We start from the raw sequence: 25,363 nt of genomic DNA on the forward strand, positions 1-25,363 counted from the left end.
GGGGTCTTAAACTTAGTCCTCAAGGGCCACCAACAGGCCAGGTTCTATGGATATCCCTGTTTCAGCACAGGTGGCTCAGTCAAAGCCTGAGCCCCTGATTGAGCCATCTGTGCTGAAGCAGGGATATCCATAAAAGCTGGCCTGTTGGTGGCCCTTGAGGACTGAGTTTGAGACCCATGCTCTACATTCTATGTTGCTATCTATTGAGTACTATAATCCAAGAGTCAGAACCAACACATTGTGACCATAACGAGTCATCTCCCTGTGTCCGAGGCACCACAAATTGAACTGAGGCAGGGACTTCTTGTGCTTATAAATGTGAAGTACTGTACAGTCTCATAGTGCTACAACAATAGTACATTGCAGTCGCAGCATGGATTCATCAATGTGTTACCTCACTTCCTTTAGCCAGAGCAAACCCTCCTCCCAGCAGAATCACAATGTTCCAGGGCATCTTATTGTTCACAGTATTCCAGTCCAGCAGAGGTGGCGGCACGTAAATCTTTGGCTTTTTTCCTTCTGTTAAATAGAAAAACAAACGACACTTGAGTATCGTTGGAAAACGTAAGAAACAGCTCTATGATTCTAGTTATCATTACAGAGATTACTGCACTATTTTAACAGCAAATAAATAGCACAAAACTGTTCAAACCCAGAAGGGGTCTGTGTCCATATAAATCATTGGCTGGCAATAATTAATTTAGTTTTTCTAATCATCTACATTGAATGTGAGACACTTGTCAGGTTTGAAGTTGATCTGTGGGGTGTAGTTGGGGACAGGGCCGCCGAAAGGGCGGAGAGCCGGGACAGGTGTCCCGGGCCCAGTGGCTGAGGGTGGCCCGGCTGCCGGTTCTCTTGTTGCTGCTGAGCCCGGCTCTCCCCCAGCTGCAGGCCTCCCTCACTGACTGTCCCACGCAGAGCTTCTGATGTCAGTACGCGCCAGGCCTCTCTGACTTTTGTGCGCGCCAGAAGCAAGCAGGTCTCAGCTTTCGGCGTGCACCGGCATGAGAGAGAGACCCGGTGCACACCAGCATCAGAAGCTCAGCGTGGGAGACCCGCAGCTGGGAGAGAGCGGGGAGCGGCTGCAGCTTGAGGACCGGCAGCCAGGCCACCACAGCCAAGGTAAGTCTGTATTTTATATGTGTTTGAGGGGGTGGTGATTTTTTTTCATATTTATATTTGGGGGTGTTTTTTTTTATTTTGTATATGTATCTGGGGGTGTTTTTTTAATATGTATTTGGGGGGGGTTATTTTTTATATGTATGTGGGGGTTGTGTTTTTTTTTAAATATTTACTTGTGGGGTAGGATTTATATGTATTTGGGGGGTGTTTGGATGTATTTGGCAGGGTTGTATATATTTGGTGGTAGGGTTTTTTTGTATGTATTTGGGGGCGTGGGAAGGTTGTTTGTATTTGGTGGGGTTTTTGGTACTGTGTGAGGGTGGGGAGTGAATCAGTGAGGAGGGAGGATTGAGTAAGAGGAGAGGTGTAAGAGAGGGGTGAGAGAGTGAGTAAAAGAGGGAGACGCAGGGGAGAGAAATACATGCGAGGCATTGAGGTGAAAGTGGGGTTATTGATGGAGGGGGAGGGTGAGAGGGTGAGTGAGGAAGAGGGAGTGTGACAGAGGGGAGAGAAATACATGGGAAGAGGGGGGAAATAGAGTGGGCTGCGAGGTGTGAAATGGGGGGCTCGTTAGACTGCCGACATGGGTAGGGGGGAGGGCCCCGGTCGTAACTAGTCCAGGAGCCCCGGGAAATCTGTCTGTGGCCCTATCTCGAGACTTCCCCTCTGTCTCTTTCGCAGCCTCTCTAGCGGTTTCTGTCAATTTCTCTTCTTTTGGCAATCGCTCTCTCTCTTCCTGGCTTTCTCTTTTTCGCTCATTTTTTCTCTGGCTGTCTCGTAAGCTTGCTCTCTCTTTCTGGCAGTCCCCCTTCTTTCTCTGGCTGCTTCTTAAGCTCTCTCTGACGGCATTGCTTTCTCTCTGGCTGTCTCTTGGGCCCGCTCTCTCATGGTAACAGTCTCTATTTCTCTGGCTGCCTCTCTGTCTCTATCTCTCCTCTTTTAAGGCTAGAAGACATATAAATATAAGAAGAGAGGTACGCGACCACACCAAGGTGACAAGTAATGACAATGAATATAAAAACAAATAACAATCCCACAAGCCTGGAAATGACCACGTGAGTGGGAAAAAAAACGCAGATGTAATGCCCCACTCTCTCTCAAAGGCAGCGTCTCTAGCCGGCGTGCACATGCGCAGAACAACCTCCCGTGACCTCTACGCGTTTTGCACCACGTGGTCATTACTTGTCATTTTGGTGTGGTCTTATGTGAAGACCTACTTATGTGTATTTTTTGTATCATTTGTAGTTTATGTTAGGATTAGTCCCTTCTTTGGGATATATTCATTGTAATAAATTATCATTTTAGTAATCCCGCGGTGCGCCTCGCGTACCTCTCTTCTTGTTTTCATTGGGAGACCCACCCTTCATTGGGGGTTCTCACCCTTTATAGGGGCCCTGTGAGGAGTGACCCCTTACGTGTTAGCTGCAAGCGGATTACATAATTGCACAGGATGGACAGCTCAAGTGCAGAACCCCATTTGCTTTGATTTATAAATATATATTATTCTCACACTAACTAATCTATCATTAACCTTTCTATTTCTGAAAGCTAAGCAAAACCCGAACTCTATTAGACCACTGGGGCATTACTGGGCTAGTATTTGCAGAGATGTGTGCTGAGCAATTACACAGGGTTTACAAGGCTTGATTTGGTTCCAGCCCTGCACAGTATTATAATTGCTCATTTAGCAGAGTACTACCCTGAATGTATCAATACACCCCCTTTTTTTAGAGTCCATGTGAACTTACAGGCTCCTCAAAACTTCTCCAGTTACTTTTGAAATATAATCACAGGCACCGCCCTGGGATTTGCTTCCAAGGTACACTAAATATACTAATGCTCCTAGGTGAATTACTGTACCTCTCTATAGACTCACCTTACTGATACTTCTACCAACCTCATTAATACATATGCTAAGACCTCTACCACTGTATATCAGGGTCAGATCCTAGTAACAGTGATTACCTCCCAGTATATACTGTACCATTCTCCCCTCCCCCATCTCTTTGATTTAAATAATTTCTACATAACAATCATTTTATTTGTAGAATGTAATAAATGTTATGTTTTAACTATCTTTATTACTCTGATTAAATAGGTTTTTGTTTACCTGTTCCCTATTACACACTGATTTAAGTGTGCACACTAGCGAGAGGTATCTTTGGAGACTCCCCAGTTCTACAAATCTGTGTGGTGGTTTGTGTAGAAAAGGGAGAAAAACAATAGCCACCCACCCTTTTGACCCTAATGTGAGTGGCACAAGACAATTAAGTGCAAAGAAACTTGATTGTTGCTAAGGGACACATTTTCAATATCAGGGATGACATCACCAAGTTTGGTCAATCTAGACCACCGTACAGTGTGTGTGTCCACATATTTACTGCATTCACCAATGTAGTGTAACTGTATGAAGAAATATTGCGTGCTGTGACATTCATTCGAAAGCACTTAGCTGGCATTTTGTTTTCTGATTACCGCAGTATGTTATGAAAATGAAAAGCATATCTTAAAGAGGAAGTTCCTTAAAGCAACATATACTGCATTACCACAACTTGGTTGCATTGCCAGAAATGACCCAGACAACAGTTTCAATAATAAATCGATACAGGCATACCCCGGTTTAAGGACACTCACTTTAAGTACACTCGCGAGTAAGTACATGTCGCCCAATAGGCAAATGGCAGCTCACGCATGCGCCTGTCAGCACGTTCTGAACAGCAATACCGGCTCCCTACCTGCACCAAAGCTGTGCGCAAGTGGGGAGACTATGGAGCCTGTTACATATGCATTATTTACATCAGTTATGCACATATATGATGATTGCAGTACAGTACATGCATCGATAAGTGGGGAATAGGTAGTGCTTCACTTTAAGCACATTTTCGCTTTACATATATGCTCCGGTCCCATTGTGTACGTTAATGCGAGGTATGCCTGTATTTAATCATTTGTAACAGATTGACCCAACAACCTAACTAAAATAATAACATAAAAGTTGTAAGTTACTATATATATCTTGATTAACACTCACTGAAAATGAATGCACTGCTGTATGAAAATGCACTGACTAGAACTGATAAAAAAAAGGCTTTTTTTAGTTACAGATGCAGCAACGAGTATCCGAACACTTGCCTTTGAAAATCTGGGACAATCTCCCAGTAATGCTGCAACATTTCTGTGACATTTCTGCAGACAGACTAATAGCCCATCGGATGAACACAGCGGGGGTCCCTGGCACTCTCATTCAGTTTGAATGGGACTGCCAGGGACCCCTGCTGTGTTAATCCGATGGGCCATTAGTCTGTCTACAGAAATGTCACCGAAATGTTACAGCATTACTGGGAGATTGTCCCACATTTTCCCAGGCAAGTGTTCGGATACTCGTTGCTGCATCTGTACAGAACAAAAATCATTATTGTGGATCTCCAAAAATTAAAAAACACTAAAGCCCAACCACCCACCTGCAGTACCTTCTAACGGTCTGCAAACCGTCACAGGCAAAGCCCTGAATGAGTAACTTAACCTGGTAAGGATAGAAAAATGTCCCATATCTGAAATAATTAGCATTCTTTGTTATCTTTTTATTTCTCATTAGAAATCATCCCATCGGTAATTACCAAAAGTAGTTTAAGGCGAATCAAATTTTAAGCAAGGTACACTCATAATTATTGATGCCATTCAGCTGTAATGTGTGACGTGGGTATAACTTCGGGTGACCAGATTTTCACAAGTAGAAACCAAACACATAAAAAAAATATTTATGAAACAAATGACATTCCTTAAAAATAAATATTATGATGGTATTTAACTAGTAGTGTCAGTCCCCATTTACATGCTGTGTTATTGATTTATTTCTGTTTCCTAACAGAACACAAACTCTCAAGTGTAAGCCAAATAACCGTTTGGTTTATATTAATAAATCATTTAATTAGAGTCTACCAATATATTTAAAATAGTTACTCTTTGATATGATCGATCACATAAAAAATTCAGTGTCTATTATTATGGTTTGAAGAGTTTTAAGGGAGTTCAAACATGGAAAAAGCTACGAACCGGTTAATTTTAACGATTTTGAGAAAATTGTCGGGACTCCGGGACGTTTGATGAAAATCCGGGACTGTCGTGGGCTAAATGGGGACATCTGCTCAGTCACCCAATGGTGACTAGCAAACTTTTTCCTGTTACCATGGTTTCTATTGAAAAATAATGAGGCAACAAAAGGATGTTCATTCTTTCTGCATTTTAACTGTACTTTATTTTTCTCAAAGATTATTTGGGAGGGATTGTATTTCTTGAACAACAAAAAATAAAGCAAAACATGGCGCAAGATTAAAAAATAAAGCACAGAAAATTTCTCAAAGTCTTGATCTTGATTTGAGACACAGTATGAAAAAATAATATGCCAAGCAGAAGTAGCACTGGCGGCCAGTGATGTAAAAATGCAGCTTTATGCAGAATGCAGCTCCAAGGATGTGGAACACTGGCAGAAAATCCCATCCCTACAATGGTTCAGTGTTTTTCATAAGTCCGGTGCCTAGTGCTCTTTGTACCATAGTGTTCATGTAATTTGCATGTTATTTCCTGCTGGTAAAGTATCCACTCGAAGGCAGGTCCATCAAAGCCTCAGTTCTTGCCATGTCCGGGAAATTTACTGCTGCTGATGTTCTCTCAGTGGAAGGGTTTATCTTCCTGTTCTGTCTATATTACAGCTTATCAGATAACAAGTCGCTTACCATAAGGAAATGTTATCAGTCCAGCTCATGACATAACATTGATTTTTATAGCAGAAGATTGTGGAGACATTAATCAACTGAGGTAATAAGTGTGAAGAAATATTACAAGCTGTCAACTCGGGTAAGTCATACAGATGTAGGGAGCACTAGGTTGTAAAGAAACATAACAGTTGCATAGTGATTCATCAAGTTTAGGGCAGTGGTCCCCAAACTTTGTACACTGGGTTCCTGCAAATGTATTGTTTTACCTTTGTGACCACCGGTCTGTTCTGACAATGTTTAAGGAGTGAAGTCACCAAATAAATCCCATTTCAAAGAATAATAATTTTTTAAGTTAGTGGAATATATTCATTGGGCTGTTAATAATAATATTAATAATAACAACAACAACAACTTTATTTCATACAGCGCTTTTCAACCCAGTAGGACTCAAAGCACCTCACTATTACACTATAGCGTGCGGTACGCAGCACATAGGATTGTTACAGATACAGTCCCTGCCCAGATCAGCTTACAATCTATGTTTACAGTGCCTGAGGTACAGGGAGATAAAGTGACTTACCCAAGGTCACAAGGAGCTGACACCGGATAAACTCTGTGTCATTGTTTACAGAGTCCGTATCTCTGCCCACTGAGCTGCTCCTTGTTGATGCAGTAAGACTGCATTATTTATTTTTGCCATGCCGCCCTCTCCCACCTCCTATTAATGTCTATGGGCCCCCTAATTTAGGGAACACTGTTTTAGGAGATTGCAGTTCAATCTGAGGTATTGTATAAAGAATAGTTGCATGAATATTTAATAGGTGTTTGACCAAAAACCCAAATCTTGCTCAAACGAGGCTTTTGACCAAAAACAGTTATGGGGTATAATGCTCGTGAGGAATGACTTCAACAAACAGTTTTAAATACTACAAACACACACACAAACACTTTACGTTTGTGCTAGGGGGGAGAATGTTAAAAAGGTTGGAGGAGATTTTAAACAAGGATAGCGGGGAGGAGGGGAATGAAACAGATAACGAACTAAATAGAATACCGTAGATGAGGAAACAAGGGGGTATGGAGGTAGAATGGGGGCAAGTGCGAGTTTGACCAGCAGTGAGACACCCATAGTAGATTCAGATAATACTAGAAAACTTCTAAAGACTAAACCAAGTTGGCACAGAAAGGAAGGAGCAGATAAGATAATAGTGCAGGCTGAAAAAACTAAATGCATGCTTGCTAATGCAAGAAGCCTGACAGATAAAATGGGGGAGCTTGAATTAATAGCTGCAAGGGAGCAGTATGATATAGGCATTACTGAAACATGGTGGGATGAAACTCATGGCTGGGCAGTTCATTTAGAGGGTTATTCCCTTTTTCAGAAGGATCGAGCAAATAGAAGGAGAGGTGGAGTATGCTTATACTGTATGTCATACCAGATCTAAAACCTATTATAAGGGAAGATGTTTATGAAGGGAATGATGAAAATGTAGAAACCTGGATAGAAATTTGCATGGAGGTAAAAGTATAAAGAAAATGTTCGTAGGGATATGCTATAAACCACCAAATATCGATGAGTTTGAGGAAGCTAAAATACTTTTGCAAATGGAGAAGGCATCAAAACTAGGTTATGTTTGCATAATGGGTGATTTTAATTATCCAGACATAGACTGGGGCAATGAGATTAGCATTACAGCAAAAAGGAAACAGATTTTTGGGGGTGCCTAAAGACAATTATATGACCCAAATTATTGAGGAACCAACCAGGAGAGGGGCAATACTGGATTTGGTAATATCAAACAGTGTAGAAGTAATCGCAAATATTCAAGTCCTGGAATATTGATTTCTCGGTTAATTCCACTAATTTTACAGCCCCCATTTTTTAGCCTGGATAAAATTAGGTGTAGCGTAAAATCACAGAGTAGAACTGATATTGGTTGCCGGTAGATAGTTTGTTAGAATGTTTTCTAATGTGAATGCATACGGTTCATATTAAAGGAGGAAACTGCTTGTTTTTTTTGCCACATTACTAGAGGATCATATACTGTAACTCCGGGAGTCACACGATTTCTGAGATGTTGAAAATTAACCCTTTTCTTGCCCATGGTATTTCTGGGATGGGGAAATTTTTATTGCACTCTTCCTTGATAGTGAGTCAGTGTTCCAGATACTGGCGTGTCCCACTGATTTTTGTGTTTTGAAATGAATAATGGGTGGGCAACATTAACTAATGTATGGGTCCCAAACCTTTATTTGCATTGAAGGTCGGATACACCTGCTCCAGAGATTTATGTTAGTGTTTTAGGTTTAAGATGACAATGTACTGGGAAATTAGGATCCCTCGCTAACCTGCAGCTATTTAATTCTAAGAAGAGTCTCAAATCAAATTACTTTTTTTTTTTGCAACTTAAATTTTTATTGGTTTTCAAGGCAAAGCATAAATAAACTGTTCATCCATTGTTTCAGTAAGAGGGGGGGTACCTTCCTTCATATTGCATATCCCTTTATTTTACTTAGGTCATGAGGTCTCTCTCCCTGTGCGGTCCTATTCACACCCATTTGTAGGTCCTATCAACCCAACTCTGAGCCTTAATGTTCTACCCATCGTCAAACAAGAACGCATCTATTACTATCATAGCGAAATCGTGACAGTATTCACCCCTGGGATATCTGTCTGGGCTAACCATGGTAGCCAGACTTTTTGGCATTTAACGCCAGTGTCATTAACCAAACTTGTTAATTTTTCCAATGAGCAACTAATTAACTCTCCATTCTGGCAAGACCTGGGGTTGGTCTGTTCAGAAGGAACAGCCAGGGGTCCATTGGAATAGTGAGGCCCAAAATCCTCTGAAGCCAATCCTTAATTTTCTCCCATAGAGGTGCAATTTGAGGGCAAGGCCACAGCATATGTAACAGATCGGCTGATTCTCCACATTGCTTCGGGCTCAACAGGGAGTATCCTGGGACAAATCTGGATAATTTTAGTGGTGTGAGATACCATTTCATTAACACTTTATATGTGTTCTCCTTTAACGTGGTGCAAATTTAGCTTTTAGCTGCCGCGGTAAAGATCTCGTCCCAGTCTTCATCTTCTAGCACCTCTCCCAGGTCTGCTTTCCATTGGGACATACAGATGCTGCAGCCATTATTGAAACACCACGCGGTGTATAGCTCGGAATACCCATGTCATGGCGCGGGATTTCTTCCAACCGTACCGCTTTAACCCTTTCCGGTCGAATGTCGGAGTATATCCGACAAAATAGTTTTGTACTTACGGTCCAATGTCGGATCGGGAGGAGGGAGGAAGGAGGAGGAAGGGGAAGATATGGAGTGAGGCGCTGTCAGCACATCCCCCGCATTCCCCTCGCACCGCACTGATGCTCCCAACCCCTGCGCCGACCCGCCCACCCCCAAAGCCCTGTGCTGATCTGCCCACCCCCAAAGCCCTGCGCCAATCTGCCCACCCCCAATGGCCTGCGCCGGTCCGCCCACCCCCAAAGGCCTGTGCCGATCCGACCACCCTCCCAGCCCTGCGCCGATCCGCCCACCCCTGCGCTGATCCACCCACCCCCTCCCCCAGCCCTGCACCCATCCGCCCACCCCCTCCCCCAGCCCTGCACCCATCCGCCCACCCCCTCCCCCAGCCCTGCAACGATCCACCCTCCCCCCCCAGCCCTGCACCGATCGCCGCCAGCAGCCTGGCACCGATCCCCGCAGGCAGCCCCACGATGACTCCCAGCAGCTGACACAGGAGGTAGGGGGGAAGGGAGGGGGGGTGTCAGTGTGCAGTGAGTGCGTGCAGTGAGTAGTGAATGCGTGCGTGTGTGCTGTGAGTAGTGAGTGTACGTGTGCAGTGAGTAGTGCAGTGTGTGTAGTGCGTGCGTGTGTGCAGTGAGTGTGTGTGTGTGTAGTGAGTAGTGAGTGCGTGTGTGCGTGTGTGCAGTGAGTAGTGCGTGCGTATGTGCAGTGTGTGTGCAGTGAGTGCATGTATGCAGTGAGTAGTGTGAGTGCGTGTGTGCTGTGAGTAGTGAGTATGTGTGCAGTGAGTAGTGCAGTGAGTGTGTGCGTGTGTGCAGTGAGCAGTGAGTGTGTGCAGTGAGTAGTGAGTGCATGTGCAGTGAGTAGTGAGTGTGTGCAGTGAGTAGTGAGTGCAGTGAATGAGTAGTGAGTGCATGCATGTGTGCAGTGAGTGCGTGCATGTGTGCAGTGAGTGTGTGTGTGCAGTGAGTGCGTGCGTGTGTGCAGTGAGTGTGTGTGTGCTGTGAGTAGTGAGTGAGTGCAGTGAGTAGTGCGTGCAGTGAGTGTGTGTAGTGAGTAGTGAGTGTGTGCAGTGTGTGTGCAGTGAGTAGTGAGTGTGTGCTGTGAGTAGTGAGTGTGTGCTGTGAGTAGTGAGTGTGCGCTGTGAGTAGTGAGTGTGCACTGAGTTTGCGTGCAAAAAAAAAAAGAAGCTGTTTTTGGGGGGTTTTCCCGAAAATTAAATTAGACCTACTGGCGCACTTAATGAAAATTTAATTGGACCTCAAAGGGTTAAGACGCGAGTGCATAAAATGTTAGTATTCTCGCTTTTAAACACCTGAAATTGTCACAGTAGCACAGTACTGTACACATTACAATTCATTCATTTCATTGCATTTAATTGCATACAATCCATGAACTTCAAACAAAGCAACCACGATAAACACGTGTGCCTGGGGCAATTGGCCGCATTAATGCGCACCCAAAACAGCGCTGTGATTTATTTGAATAATGGCCGCTGCATCTGTATGTTGCCAGGTCCCCTCTGGCTCCCTAGACATTCGGTTCTCTCTCTCTTACCTGCAACAGCGTGAGGGCAGTTGCAGGGGTGATCGCGTCACCGGGGGCTCCCGGCGACATCTGCTACAGGGCGCCGCCATCTTGTATGCGTTCGCACATGCACAGAAGCAGTATAGCCCCAGATGCAATACGGCAGCCATTACAGGGAGTGAGAAGAGGCGCTCCATAGTCAGGGACATCCCCCAGTTCGCACATGCGCAGTTAGCAGCGGCGGCGGCCATTACACAGCGCGCACGAGGCCCCAATGTTAAAGAGAGCCACCAAGGACTACAATTCCCAGCAGCCTCTGGGGACTGCACTTTCACCCTGGTCACAGACAGCCAATAAGGCTGACATTTTCTCATGCTGCAAAGTTGCAACAATGTTGTGTGACAGGGATTGTCAGTTAGGAGCTGGGACGGAGAGGGGAGGGTGTGTTCATGCAGGGAGGAAAGTAGCCTCATGCACTAGGCCAGAAATCTCCCCTGAGGCCCCAGCTAGGCCCTACTCACCTCAGCTTGTGGTTACTACAGGGACTCCCCTTAGACTAGGGACAGGGTCCTGTAGAACCTAGACAAGTGAGGGTCCAGCCAGGAACCGTGACTATCCTGGCAATTGCTGTGAAGGTAATATGTCCTCTGGGCTGGCAGAGATAAGAGACATTATAAAGGTGGATCACTCCATGCGGGAGCCACCCACCGTTGAGGCGGAGGCATCTTGGATCATCTCCTGGAGCAAGGGATTCCAAGCAAAGGTCATCTGCGCACCTGGTAGCAGGAGCACCGGGCAGGTATTATCCAAGTCACCAAGTGCACCACCTATACACTTCATCTTAGTAAGCAGCGCTGTTCCACACGTGGGTGGGGTTGTGGACTCTTGGGACTTTGGGTACAAGGACTTTGGGAATACTGTGCAAGGAGGTTATAGCCCAGTTAGGGGCAAGGTAATAGCTGCCAGCTATTGGCAGAGGGTGGCATATATATCGTTGTGCATACAGATGATGTTGCACTGTGAAAGTATGATACACTGTGTTGTGTTGCTATACTATATGATGTGATGTGATGTTATTGTGTTATTTACTCGTTCAGTAAACCTTTTAGCCATAACCCTGGTGTATGTGGTTTCTGGGTGGGTTCCTATGCTAGGGTCATTCTACATTCCTATAGAATCCTACATAGGTGGAGGCGCTGACCGACGAGAACGTTCCAGAGGATTCACCCCAGGCTCTCACTAGCGGAGGCTCAGACCTGAGCCTGACAGGTATACTGCACCACACCTGGTAACATATAGGTTCCTCTCACATACACTCTATATGCGACTGGGTGGGGGAATACCCGTTACATTTGGAGGCGCTGCTGAGATCAGACCTGGGGTGCCCTATAGTTTTTTCTCCAAAAATGTTTGTAAAGTCCGGACACGAGGTCCTCGCCTGGGCCTTGAGGCAAGATCTTATCCCCTGCCGTGTGGTGGCCGTAGGAGGCCTTCCCGCAAATATATCAGATGTGGAGGTCTGTGATCATATGCGTAAAATCCCCGGGTGGCCGTACGCCTGTATTTTAGATGAAGATCAAGACCCCACGTCCATGTGGAGATCGATACTTTTTGTGGTGACACCCACGTGGGATATATGCCTGTCAGAGGCACCGTCCACATTATTTATGCCAGGGGCCCCCCCTGAGGGTTACCCTTTAGTCTACTCTGACCTAGCGCCATGGCAACTTTCCCCAAGTTGGAAGCGTGCACGTGCTACTGAGCTCAGGGCGGCGAATTACCTTGCAGAAAGCTGTCTGTGATTGGCGGAAAAAAACCTAAGCCCCGCCCCCGCCAACTGAGTGGCACAGTGCAGAGCCAGAAACACTCCTTGAAAGGGTGCGCCGCCCCTCCTTTAAATTCCACCAGGGGGAGCAAGCACAGTGAGCTGTCTACACTAAATAAAGTACTGGATGCAGCGAAACCCACCCTCCGTCGTATGGAGTCTGGCAGACAAAGGGAGGGAACATATCCTTTCTTTTGTGTCAGTGCTTACCAATATTATTGAGTTCGTCTGGTAGTATGGACTTTGACACCTTGAAGCGAATAATAGAAAATCAGGTGGCAATTGTGAGCGAGGAGGGATGCCTGTAACAAATGTGACTGCTCATTTTGTGAATTGGCCTGGGGAACCAAATGTACTGTACCTACTGTGGGACACAGCTCCTGAAGCCTGTGCTGCTGTGGTCTGCAGAACCAGCAGAGAAAGAGGAGTCTGACCTCTCTACTAAAGTGAGTTACCCTGCTAATCAGTCTGTCTTAATCCCAGAGTCTTCACGGGGCCTGTGTGTCCAAAGTGATGTTCCCGACACTGTTGCAGAAACAGATTATTTTCCCCCTGGGAATGAAATAGACTGCAAGGGGTTACACTCTAACGTGTATGTGGGCCGGCAATTGTGCCCCTAATGTGCCCCTGCCTTCAGGAAGCCTGTGACAAGGGGGTCGACCTATCCCAGTTCCCGCTAGGCTTCAAGACAACCGAGGTGGAAGGAGAAACGTGTACTGTATACAATGTTTTAGTAACTGTTTTAGTAAATGTTTTAGAAACTCAGCCTGAGTTTCAAGGCGCGACGCTATGATGTCACGGACATGCGCAGTGGCATTCGTGAGGCCTGTTTTTTGCCCTTAAATACAAAATGCTTTGAAAGAGCCCTCGTTACACCTGTGGCTCTTTGGCAGATTATTCACTGCAGCCTACAGAGCGGCATGATGTCATATTTATGCATTGGACACACCAGGAAGGTATCAATGTAATTGCTGCCTCTTATGGAGGAGTGATAGTGTTCTTATAATACGACTTTGCTATTGGCTTAGAAACTGACCACTATTGACTCATTGAGTTATACCCTTAACACACACCTGTTTGTCTTTTGCACAATTTCTCTCTGCCTGTTTTTTGCCAGGTAATCACACTCACTAGCCCAATTAGGTTCCTTTTTAACTTGCATGTTACCCTGCTTACATCACCACTCCCAGTAGAAGGCTCTTGGCCGAAACGCGTAGGAGCAGGTTCAGCAGGCAGGATCCCCTGGTTTGTCCCCCCTCTGGGTCACGTTACTATGCTTTAAGCATCTCTCCTTGTCTCCTCCTTTCATTCACCTATTTTTTGTACCTGACCATAGGTGATGTATTACTCTCCTTGTTTACAGGCCTAAATGTGCTTTTTAGGCTTTATATTGTGTATCTCGGCTGTTACTTACATGCTATATTTTTTGTCACCATAGACAAACCCTGGACTGTAGGGGATAGTAGTATGCCTTGATTTCTTGCTGATGATCACGTAGCCATAGCCACGGTTATTTAGTCTGTTGGTTGCTATATCAGATTTATCTTGTCAGGTACTTTAGAATACTATCTGAGTCAATTTTGACTTTTGGCTTTGTCTCCATGAGGGTATGTTTTTGGAGGATGTGTCAAGCTTTGTAATGAACAGGGGATCCATGCTCTATTTTAACAATTTCTGTGCTTTGTTTTAAACATTTGTTCTGTGACAATATATCAATAAATATTATGTGATTTGTACTTTCAAACATACTAGAGTGCTTTTTTAGGGCCTTTTTTCTCTCTCTTATCATATATATATATATATATATATATATATATATATATATATATATATATATGTGTGTGTGTACATATCATACCTCCCATATAAATGAACCTCTAAAGGCTCACATACTGTACGTATCATTAGGTGTTATTCACTGGATCTGATGTTTTAACTCCCTTCCTTTGTGTGTGTATTTTAATCATCCTGCCACTATGACAAACGTTCTACTTTATAAACTATGACTTTTGTCTTTGATCTCAGACTGTGATTATTCCTTCTACTATAGATAGCCCGACCCTGATTCTGCGTCAGACTATTTCCAATCCGAGTTCTTAAAACTCTGTGATACCCATGCTCCACTACGCAGAATAAGAATACAGGGGGCCTGCCATCCGTGGGTTACACCTGACCTTATAGTACTCTACCAGTTCAGGGATGCCTTGTGGAAAAGCTACAAAGTAACTGGCACTACCAAGGATCTCAATCACTATAGATGCCTGCGGAACATGTGCACAAGGCAAACAAGACATACAAAAGCACAATATTACTCTGACAATCTTCTCCAGAATACATCAAACCCAGCTAACTTCTGGAAGGTTACCAACAATATATTCCAGCCTTCTAACCATCAACAACCAAGTAATATCACTAAGGAAGATATTACTCTGACAAACCCCGCCGACATTGCAAATGCATTCAATGATTACTTTGTGGGGTGTGTTACTAACTTATTAGCAAAACGCAACCCAAACCACAAACATGAATCCCATTCTCTGAGTACCCCTATAGCCGCACCCTCTCCCAACACAGCCCACAATTTTCGATTTGTCCCAGTATCCGAAGAGAAGATTACACAAGCGCTCCTCAAATTAAAACTAAGCAACCAATGTGGACCTGACATACTGCAATCTAAGTTTTCAATCTAAGACTTGGTGCCCCAGCCATTGCAAAACCAATTGCTTCCATAATCAACTCTATTCTGTCTGTAGGCCATATCCCTAAGACCTGGAAAACTGCCAGAGTTGTCCCAATCTTCAAAAGTGGGGACAAGAACACTGTCTCAAATTACAGGCCAATGTCTCTTCTCCCAATACTATCCAAAGTCATGGAAAAGTGTGTTCACTCCCAATTAAGCGATTACTATACCAAGATAAATTTCCCTAGCCAATTCCAATCCGGCATTCGCCCCCAAACACTCCACCTGCTAAAAGTTTGCAATTTAATCCAGTGTGGAATGGAACGGGGACAACTCACTGGTGCAATATTCCTAGATTTTGCAAAGGCTTTTGATACTGTTGATCATGCTATCTTACTTAACAAACTCCAGTGCTCTGGAATAGGGAAGCACGCTTTAAACTGGTTTCATTCCTACCTATCAGGTAGATCCAAACATGTGTCCATCTCAGGCTCTAACTCAAACCCCTTGGATATCACTTGTAGTGTCCCACAAGGCTCTGTTCTGGGGCCCCTACTCTTCTCAGTGTTCATCAATGATCTTCCTACAGCATGTAAGGGAGCTTCAATACACATGTATGCAGATGACACAATCTTATATGGACACAGCAATAGCCACTCCGACCTTGAACACATACTTCAATCTGCCTTTTTGAGACTTGAAAATTGGATTTCCCAAAACAAACTGTTTTTAAACACTGACAAGACTGTAACAATGTTATTTGGGACCAAGGTTAAATTTTTAAAGCTTCCAATGACTGAGCTCCTTAACTTTCGGGATGCACATTGATATCCTGACATCCAAAACCTATGCCAAACTAGGTGTACTTTACAGGAACAAGTCTGCTGTTCAGAAAGCGTATTGCACAGCAGATGCTAATGCCAATTATTGATTATGGGGACATAGTATACGGCTCGGCACCCCAACCCCACCTTAGCAAACTTGACACCCTCTACAATTCAATATGCAGTTTTGTTCTCCAATGCAACTACAACACACATCACTGCGAAATGCTCAAATAACTAGATTGGTCATCACTTGAGTCTAGGTGCAAAGTTCATCTTTCCTGTCTTGCCTTCAAATACTTTCTGGGCAAGCTACCCATCTATCTGAACAAGCTCCTCACCCATACCACATGCAGCACTTAACATCTGAGATCTGACTCCAAAAGACAGTTCATAGTCCCAAGGTCCAGCAAAGTATCTGGCCGCTCCTCCTCTTACAGTGCACCCCAAAACTGGAACAATCTTCTGGAGACTCACAGCCACCACCAGTCTAAGTTCTTTCAAAACTAAAGCTGTCTCACATTTTAATCTGGTCTGTAACTGTTACATACGCCTATAATATATATTATCTATAACTGTGCATGCTATGTCTTGTATATAATGTATACCCTATTCACTTATGTAACTATTTGTAACCATGTATTATTTGTCATCTTAACTCTATGCCCAGGACATACTTGAAAACGAGAGGTAACTTTCAATGTACAACTTCCTGGTAAAACATTTTATAAATAAATATCAGAAAATTGAAGAGGGCCTTTACCTGCCTGCTCTGTGTTCTGGTAGCTGAGTGAAGGTAACTCAGCTGGGAAGAAGAACATCATGAGAGAAACGAATATGGCAACGGTTGCGTCTGTAACATATCTGAAACAGGTCGGTAAGAGAGAACAGGAGATACTGTAAGCTACTGGTTTAGTATTTCTATAGGGAAAGGAATGTGTTTGGATTATGGGAAAGACTCACTCTTTGCCTCCACGATTAAAGCTGATAGTTGCCCAGCCTGGCATGAAACCTGGTTCCCTTGTGAACCACAAAAGCACTAATAAAACAAACATGACCAGCACAGCGATCTCTGCAAAGCTCATAGATCCCAACTTCTTGTGTTCTCTAGAGATGACCTGGAACGCTTGCTTCTCTTTCTCCTTCTCTTCTGGACTTCCACCACAGCCAAAATTCTTCTTAACTCTAGGAGCGCAGCATGGAGAAAAGGTTTTATACGAGACAGGATGTATCAGATCTTGTGTAAATGTACATGTTCATTTTTAATTTACTATTTTATTTATTAGACAAAGAAATAATTGTAAGTACTTTCATCTGATGTAAACATATGTCTGTACATACAATATGAAGCAAAACATTGCATACTGGTACACTAGTTGGTACAGATACTAGCTATCTGCACAGTTATTTTAGTGATAACCTTAGTAGATTTCAAGTCATTTTTGTCTGTGACTCTATAGATTAAGAGTGGCCAACTTCAGTTCTCAAGGGCCATCAACAGGTCAAGTTTTCAGAATATCTCTGCTTCAGCACAAGTGGCTCAATGAGGGGCTCAGTCAATGACTGAGCTACTCATTGAGCTACCTGTGCTGAATCACAGATATATTGAAAATGTGACCTGTTGTGGCCCTTGAGGACTGGAGTTGGCCACCCCTGATATAAATAAGGGATTCCATCCACTTACTTAACTCCCAAGAACATTATCTGTAGCCAGATCCAGGAGAGCACAAGTAACACAATCATTGCGGGGAAGGCAAACCCAAACCACGAGGCAAAGTTAATGATGTTATTGTTCTGGGGGAACAGCCTGCAAGAAAAGAACAAAGTTATGGTTCAATCATTACCATCATGTCAGAAGAAATCGTGATGTTGTAAAGCAGCAGTTCAAGCTGTCGTTTAAAAAGAAATATAAATCTACACACTGACAAGTGACTAGCTAAGTTGCTGATCGGTCCGTTCTCAGCTCCGAGGTTCACTAAATTTCTGTCAGTGCAGCAGTAGAGGACCCTTGATGCAGAGTTCTGTGGGGAGGATCATGTGACCAGGCAGACACTAGATACAATTGGTTCACTGCTAGAAAGAGGGCAGGGTTCAAAAAGGGGTGTGCCAGAGCCTGTTTCAGAAGAGGAAGGGGATGTGACATTGTAAATGAATGCTATAGGAACAACAAATGCATGTTACATTATAATATATTAAAAATGTCTTTAAAATTATCATTATTTTTAAATGCTACAGGTATTTTCTCATAGTACAGAACTGATTTATTTAAAAAACAACACATGTAGGATATTGCTTGAACTGCAGCTTTAAACATCAGTAAGTAATAGAAGCTGTACAAAACCCAACAGTATTATCTAGAGAGAAATTGATCAGTGCTTAAAAAAGCCATCCCCTGTACTCGCTTTTTTTTTATCCCCCCATTTTTTTTATAGAAAAGAAAGCTTGGGGTCCTCTGAAGCAGAACTGCTATTTTCGTTCTGGGAACCCCCCTGTCATATGTCAGGCCAAGAGGAAGCCAAAACATCGTTGATTGCTGCTTCCTTTTGGATGGCCATTTAAATCTCCTTCACAGGCCAGGAAATGCTACTGGCAATTTCCCCAGTTAGTTTCTTGTGAACCAGGGGGTCACCAGAGCTGAAAATACCAGGTTTCAACTCTAGTTAGGGAGGATTGCTGCTTTGATCATTAATCTGCACTCAAGTTCTCTAGTTTTGTTTTTGATAGTTAAGCCCTTAAATAATGCAGGGTAGGGTGGAGCTGCCCTTTTCATCACTGACAGGAATCTGATGTTTGTAATTCCCAACCCCTCCTTACCCACCGTTAGCACCTTCTGAAAGGTAAATAAAAGCATATTACTCCTGTCCCTTTTCAAACGCATGACTAGTGAATCTAACCATAACAATTCCCTTATGTTGCATCCCCATAATAACCAGTCCTGCGTCACATGCCTTGCTGAAGTCTGAAAGTTCCCAGTACCTACTCGTCCATTTGTCCTTTCATTACAAGGTTGGGCGTGGTGCCAGTCAGAGTTGCAATGCCCCCAATGCTTGCAGAATAACAGACAGAAAGGCTCATGCCCTTACAGAGCTTAAGGTGCTTTTCTAGCCTGCGATTTTCCTTCTCTTTCTTCCAGGTATCATCCTCGGGTTCTATCACTATGGTGCCGTTACCTGCAGAAACAAACCAGAGGGAGAAACACTGAGCCCTCACTCACCACTCTGCTCTCCGATAGGACATTATACTTTATATTTGTTTGCATTGAAATTAGCAGTATATTTAAAATATGTTGACTTTAACAAAATAAGATACGCCCTTTCCTCTGTTGCTCTAGTGCTAAAACTCTGACACAGGCCCTTATTCTCTCCTGTCTCAATTACTGTAACCTCTGCTGTCTGGCTTTCTTGCCTCTCACCTGTCTCCCCTACAATCTATCCTAAAGGCTGCTGCCAGAATCACTCTACTCTTTCCTAAATCTGATTCGGCGGGTCCCTTGCTGAAATCCCTCTCCTGGCTTCCAATCAAATCCCGTATCAGACACTCAATTCTCCGCCTCACTTTTAAAGCTTTACACTCTTCTGCGCTTCCTTACATCTCAGCCCTAATTTCTTGCTATACACCATCCAGACTCTTGCGTTCTGCTCAAAGATGTCTTCTCTCTACCCATTTTGTGTCGAAAGCCCTTTCCATGTTAAACCTTTCTCACTTACTGCCCCGCACCTCTGGAATTCCCTTCCCCTCAATATCCACTTTCAAGACCTATCTTAAAACACACCTCCTTAACGAAGCATATGAGTAGCTCCGTGGCTGATACTATACATCAACCATGGCCCCTTGCAGATGCACTTACCAGAACACCTTCCTACTGTCCCTGTACGTTCTTCCTATTTACCAATTAGATTGTAAGCTCTTTGGGCAGGGACTCCTTTTCCTAAATGTTACTTTTATGTCTGAAGCGCTTCTTCCCACTATATGTTATTTGTATTATTTGTTATTTTATATTATGTCACGTGTATTACTGCTGTGATGATTTATGTACATTAATGGCGCTATATAAATAAAGATATACATACATACATACATACAAATAAACCAGTAAGAGAGTAATGAGATTAGCTGTAGCTAAAGGAAACGGGTGTGGGTGGTCTCAAAGACCATTACGTGGTTTATAGGAGTGGCTCAGTGAGTAAAGACACTGGCACTGAGTATGAAGCAGGGGAACCTGGTTCAATTCCCAGTGTCGGCTCCTTGTGACCTTGGGCACCTTATCTCCCTGTGCCTCAGGCATCAAAAACATAGATTGTAAGCTCACGGGGCAGGAACCTGTGCCTGCAAAATGTCTCTGTAAAGCGCTATGTAAAACTGGCAGCACTATACAAGAATGTGCTATTATTATTATGCGATAGAAGAAATAACAAAAATTGAAGTGAGGGAGAATTTGGGAAATAGTGACCATAGCATAGTCTTATTTAAATAATTGATCATAAACAGTTTAATATGGGATCAGCAAAACTTTTAACTTTAGAAAGGAAGATTGCAGTCAACTAAGAATCTACAAAGGAATAAATTGGGAAGAAGTTCTTGCAGAAAACATATGGAAGATAGATGGGGAAACTTTTATAATTGTTACACTTTTATCAGTGTGTAACAAATACAGCTAAACCCCGTTATAACGCGGTCCTCGGGGTCCACCCCGAGACCACCGCGTTACTAACGGGGTCGCGCTAATTTAAAAAAAAAATGGGCGCCGCATCAGTGGATATTTACCCCGCGGTCCCGGCTTCCCCCTGTCACCGCGTGACAGGAGATGGGAGGGGGGATTCCCCTCCGGCTTCAGCTTCCCCTGTCACTGCGGGACAGGAGATGGGAGGGGGGATTCCCCTCCGGCTTCAGCTTCCCCCTGTCACCGCGGGACAGGAGATGGGAGGGGGGATGCCCCTCCGGCTTCCGCTTCCCCTGTCACCGCGTGACAGGAGATGGGAGGGGGGATTCCCCTCCGGTCCGGCTCCCCCCCGCTGCAGCACAGGGCCCTCGCGCCGCAATACAGGGCCCCCTGGCCCTGCCGTAGCGCAGGGTCGTCCTGCCCCCCCCCCCCATGCCCCCCCGCGCTGCACCGGGCCATCCCACCAGCCCCCGCAGCATCAGGGGCCCCCGCAGCCATCATCCCCCTCCACCGCAGCACCACCCCCACCGGCACGCCCCCCCCCCCTGCAGCCACATGCCTCACCAATCATCCCCAAGGTAAGGCTGATTTATGTATATGTGTAGTGTGTGTGTGTGTGTGTGTGTGTAGTGTGTGTCAGTGTGAGCAGTGTGTGTGCAGTGTGCAGTGTGAGCAATGAGCAGTGTGTGGCAGTGTGAGCAGTGTGTGTGCAGTGTGAGCAATGAGCAGTGTGTGCAGTGTGAGCAATGAGCAGTGTGTGTGCAGTGTGTGTCAGTGTGAGCAGTGTGTGTGCAGTGTGAGCAATGAGCAGTGTGTCAGTGTGTGCAGTGTGAGCAATGAGCAGTGTGTCAGTGTGTGCAGTGTGAGCAATGAGCAGTGTGAGCAATGAGCAGTGTGTGTGCAGTGTGCAGTGTGTGTGCAGTGTGAGCAATGAGCAGTGTGTCCGTGTGTGCAGTGTGAGCAATGAGCAGTGTGTCAGTGTGTGCAGTGTGAGCAATGTGCAGTGTGCAGTGTGTGTCAGTGTGTGCAGTGTGAGCAATGAGCAGTGTGTCAGTGTGTAGTGTGAGCAATGAGCAGTGCAGTGTGCAGTGTGTGTCAGTGTGAGCAGTGTGTGTGCAGTGTGAGCAATGAGCAGTGTGTCAGTGTGAGCAATGAGCAGTGTGTGTGCAGTGTGCAGTGTGTGTGCAGTGTGAGCAATGAGCAGTGTGTGTGCAGTGTGCAGTGTGTGTCAGTGTGAGCAGTGTGTGTGCAGTGTGAGCAATGAGCAGTGTGTCAGTGTGTGCAGTGTGAGCAATGAGCAGTGTGTCAGTGTGAGCAATGAGCAGTGTGTGTGCAGTGTGCAGTGTGTGTCAGTGTGAGCAGTGTGTGTGCAGTGTGAGCAATGAGCAGTGTGTCAGTGTGTGCAGTGTGAGCAATGAGCAGTGTGTGTGCAGTGTGCAGTGTGTGTCAGTGTGAGCAGTGTGTGTGCAGTGTGAGCAATGAGCAGTGTGTCAGTGTGTGCAGTGTGAGCAATGAGCAGTGTGTGTACAGTGTGCAGTGTGTGTGCAGTGTGAGCAATGAGCAGTGTGTGTGGCAGTGTGTGCAGTGTGCAAAAAAAAAAACCGAGACCACTGCGTTACTAACGGGGTCGCGCTAATTTTAAAAAAAAATGGCCGCCGCATCAGTGGATATTTACCCCGCGGTCCCGGCTTCCCCCTGTCACCGCGTGACAGGAGATGGGAGGGGGGATTCCTCTCCGGCTTCAGCTTCCCCTGTCACCGCGGGACAGGAGATGGGAGGGGGGATTCCCCTCCGGCTTCAGCTTCCCCTGTCACCGCGGGACAGGAGATGGGAGGGGGGATTCCCCTCCGGCTTCAGCTTCCCCTGTCACCGCGGGACAGGAGATGGGAGGGGGGATGCCCCTCCGGCTTCCGCTTCCTCTGTCACCACGTGACAGGAGATGGGAGGGGGGATTCCCCTCCGGCTTCAGCTTCCCCTGTCACCGCGGGACAGGAGATGGGAGGGGGGATTCCCCTCCGGCTTCAGCTTCCCCTGTCACCGCGGGACAGGAGATGGGAGGGGGGATGCCCCTCCGGCTTCCGCTTCCTCTGTCACCACGTGACAGGAGATGGGAGGGGGGATTCCCCTCCGGTCCAGCTCCCCCCCGCCGCAGCACAGGGCCCTCGCGCCGCAATACAGGGCCCCCTGGCCCTGCCGTAGCGCAGGGTCATCCTGCCCCCCCCCCCATGCCCCCCTGCGCTGCACCGGGCCATCCCACCAGCCCCCGCAGCATCGGGGGCCCCCGCAGCCATCATCCCTCTCCACCGCAGCACCACCCCCACCGGCACGCCCCCCCCCCCTGCAGCCACATGCCTCACCAATCATCCCCAAGGTAAGGCTGATTTATGTATATGTGTAGTGTGTGTGTGTGTGTAGTGTGTGTCAGTGTGAGCAGTGTGTGTGCAGTGTGTGCAGTGTGAGCAATGAGCAGTGTGTGCAGTGTGAGCTATGAGCAGTGTGTGTGCAGTGTGTGTCAGTGTGAGCAGTGTGTGTGCAGTGTGAGCAATGAGCAGTGTGTGCAGTGTGAGCAATGAGCAGTGTGTGTGCAGTGTGTGTCAGTGTGAGCAGTGTGTGTGCAGTGTGAGCAATGAGCAGTGTGTCAGTGTGTGCAGTGTGAGCAATGAGCAGTGTGTCAGTGTGAGCAGTGTGTCAGTGTGTGCAGTGTGAGCAATGAGCAGTGTGTGTGCAGTGTGTGTCAGTGTGAGCAGTGTGTGTGCAGTGTGAGCAATGAGCAGTGTGTCAGTGTGTGCAGTGTGAGCAATGAGCAGTGTGTCAGTGTGTGCAGTGTGAGCAATGAGCAGTGTGTGTGCAGCGTGCAGTGTGTGTCAGTGTGAGCAATGAGCAGTGTGTGCAGTGTGTGCAGTGTGAGCAATGAGCAGTGCAGTGTGTGTCAGTGTGAGCAGTGTGTGTGCAGTGTGAGCAATGAGCAGTGTGTCAGTGTGTGCAGTGTGAGCAATGAGCAGTGTGTGTGCAGTGTGCAGTGTGTGTCAGTGTGAGCAGTGTGTGTGCAGTGTGAGCAATGAGCAGTGTGTCAGTGTGTGCAGTGTGAGCAATGAGCAGTGTGTCAGTGTGTGCAGTGTGAGCAATGAGCAGTGTTTGTGCAGTGTGCAGTGTGTGTCAGTGTGAGCAATGAGCAGTGTGTGCAGTGTGAGCAATGAGCAGTGTGTGTGCAGTGTGCAGTGTGTGTCAGTGTGAGCAGTGTGTGTGCAGTGTGAGCAATGAGCAGTGTGTCAGTGTGTGCAGTGTGAGCAATGAGCAGTGCAGTGTGCAGTGTGTGTCAGTGTGAGCAGTGTGTGTGCAGTGTGAGCAATGAGCAGTGTGTGCAGTGTGAGCAATGAGCAGTGTGTCAGTGTGTAGTGTGAGCAATGAGCAGTGCAGTGTGCAGTGTGTGTCAGTATGAGCAGTGTGTGTGCAGTGTGAGCAATGAGCAGTGTGTCAGTGTGTGCAGTGTGAGCAATGAGCAGTGTGTGTGCAGTGTGCAGTGTGTGTCAGTGTGAGCAGTGTGTGTGCAGTGTGAGCAATGAGCAGTTTGTGTGCAGTGTGTGTCAGTGTGAGCAGTGTGTGTGCAGTGTGAGCAATGAGCAGTGTGTCAGTGTGTGCAGTGTGAGCAATGAGCAGTGTGGCAGTGTGTGCAGTGGGAGCAATGAGCAGTGTGTGTCAGTGTGAGCAGTGTGTGTGCAGTGTGAGCAATGAACAGTGTGCAGTGTGTGTGCAGTGTGAGCAATGAGCAGTGTGTGTGCAGTGAGTGTGTGCAGTGTGCAAAAAAAATGAGCAGTGTGTCAGTGTGTGCAGTGTGAGCAATGAGCAGTGTGTGTGCAGTGTGCAGTGTGTGTCAGTGTGAGCAGTGTGAGCAATGAGCAGTGTGTCAGTGTGTGCAGTGTGAGCAATGAGCAGTGTGTGTGCAGTGTGCAGTGTGTGTCAGTGTGAGCAGTGTGTGTGCAGTGTGAGCAATGAGCAATGTGTCAGTGTGTGCAGTGTGAGCAATGAGCAGTGTGTGTGCAGTGTGCAGTGTGAGCAATGAGCAGTGTGTGTGCAGTGAGTGTGTGCAGTGTGTGCAGTGTGCAAAAAAAAAAAACGCGTTATAACCGAATCGCGGTATAGCGAGGCGCGTTATAACGGGGTTTAGCTGTACTGTATAAAAGAAATCAATCAAAACCATTGCGGCTAAATAAACAGGTACGGGAAGAAATATAAAGCAAGAGTAAGGTATTAAGTGGTCTAGGACAATTAGCCACTGCTGTTTAGCTGCAACCATTTAGCCGCGGCCATTTCACCACGGCACAGTCCAACGGCACAGTTTTCGCCGCCACAGGTAATGTACTGTATCTCCTAAACCCTTACCTTAAAAACCCTAACCTTAACCCCTTACCGTAAAAACCTTAACTCCTTACCCTAAAAACCTTAACCCCTAACCCTAAAAACCCAAACCTTAACCACTAACCCTAAAAAAAAAACGTTACCTTAAAAACCCTAAGCTTTACCCCTTACCCTAAAAACTCAAACCTTAACCCCTTGCCCTAAAAATCTTAACCCCTTACCCTACAAACCAAAACCTTAACCCGTTACCCTAAAAACCCCTAACCCATTACCTTAAAACCCCTAAGCTTAGCCCCTTTAACCCCTTACCCTAAAAACCCAAACCTTAACCCCTTACCCTAAAAACCCAAACCTTAACCCCTTACCCTAAAAACATTAACCCCTTACCCTACAAAC

At 45.8% G+C, this 25,363-nt stretch overlaps 1 protein-coding gene across 1 annotated transcript in view; it reads right to left on the reverse strand.

The window, feature by feature from the left end:
• LOC142489083 (solute carrier family 13 member 2-like) overlaps positions 1 to 25,363 on the reverse strand; it is a 97,297-nt gene that overhangs the window by 10,347 nt on the left and 61,587 nt on the right. Inside the window, exons 5-9 of the mRNA XM_075589273.1 lie at positions 18,932 to 19,121; positions 17,636 to 17,758; positions 16,915 to 17,136; positions 16,715 to 16,815; positions 395 to 519 (exon numbers count right to left, since the gene is read on the reverse strand). Of these exons, the coding sequence (XP_075445388.1) occupies positions 395 to 519; positions 16,715 to 16,815; positions 16,915 to 17,136; positions 17,636 to 17,758; positions 18,932 to 19,121 (761 nt within the window). The remainder of the gene's footprint in view (positions 1 to 394; positions 520 to 16,714; positions 16,816 to 16,914; positions 17,137 to 17,635; positions 17,759 to 18,931; positions 19,122 to 25,363) is intronic.

Source organism: Ascaphus truei, chromosome 3 (genome assembly GCF_040206685.1).
Source record: "Ascaphus truei isolate aAscTru1 chromosome 3, aAscTru1.hap1, whole genome shotgun sequence".
NCBI lineage: Eukaryota > Metazoa > Chordata > Amphibia > Anura > Ascaphidae > Ascaphus > Ascaphus truei.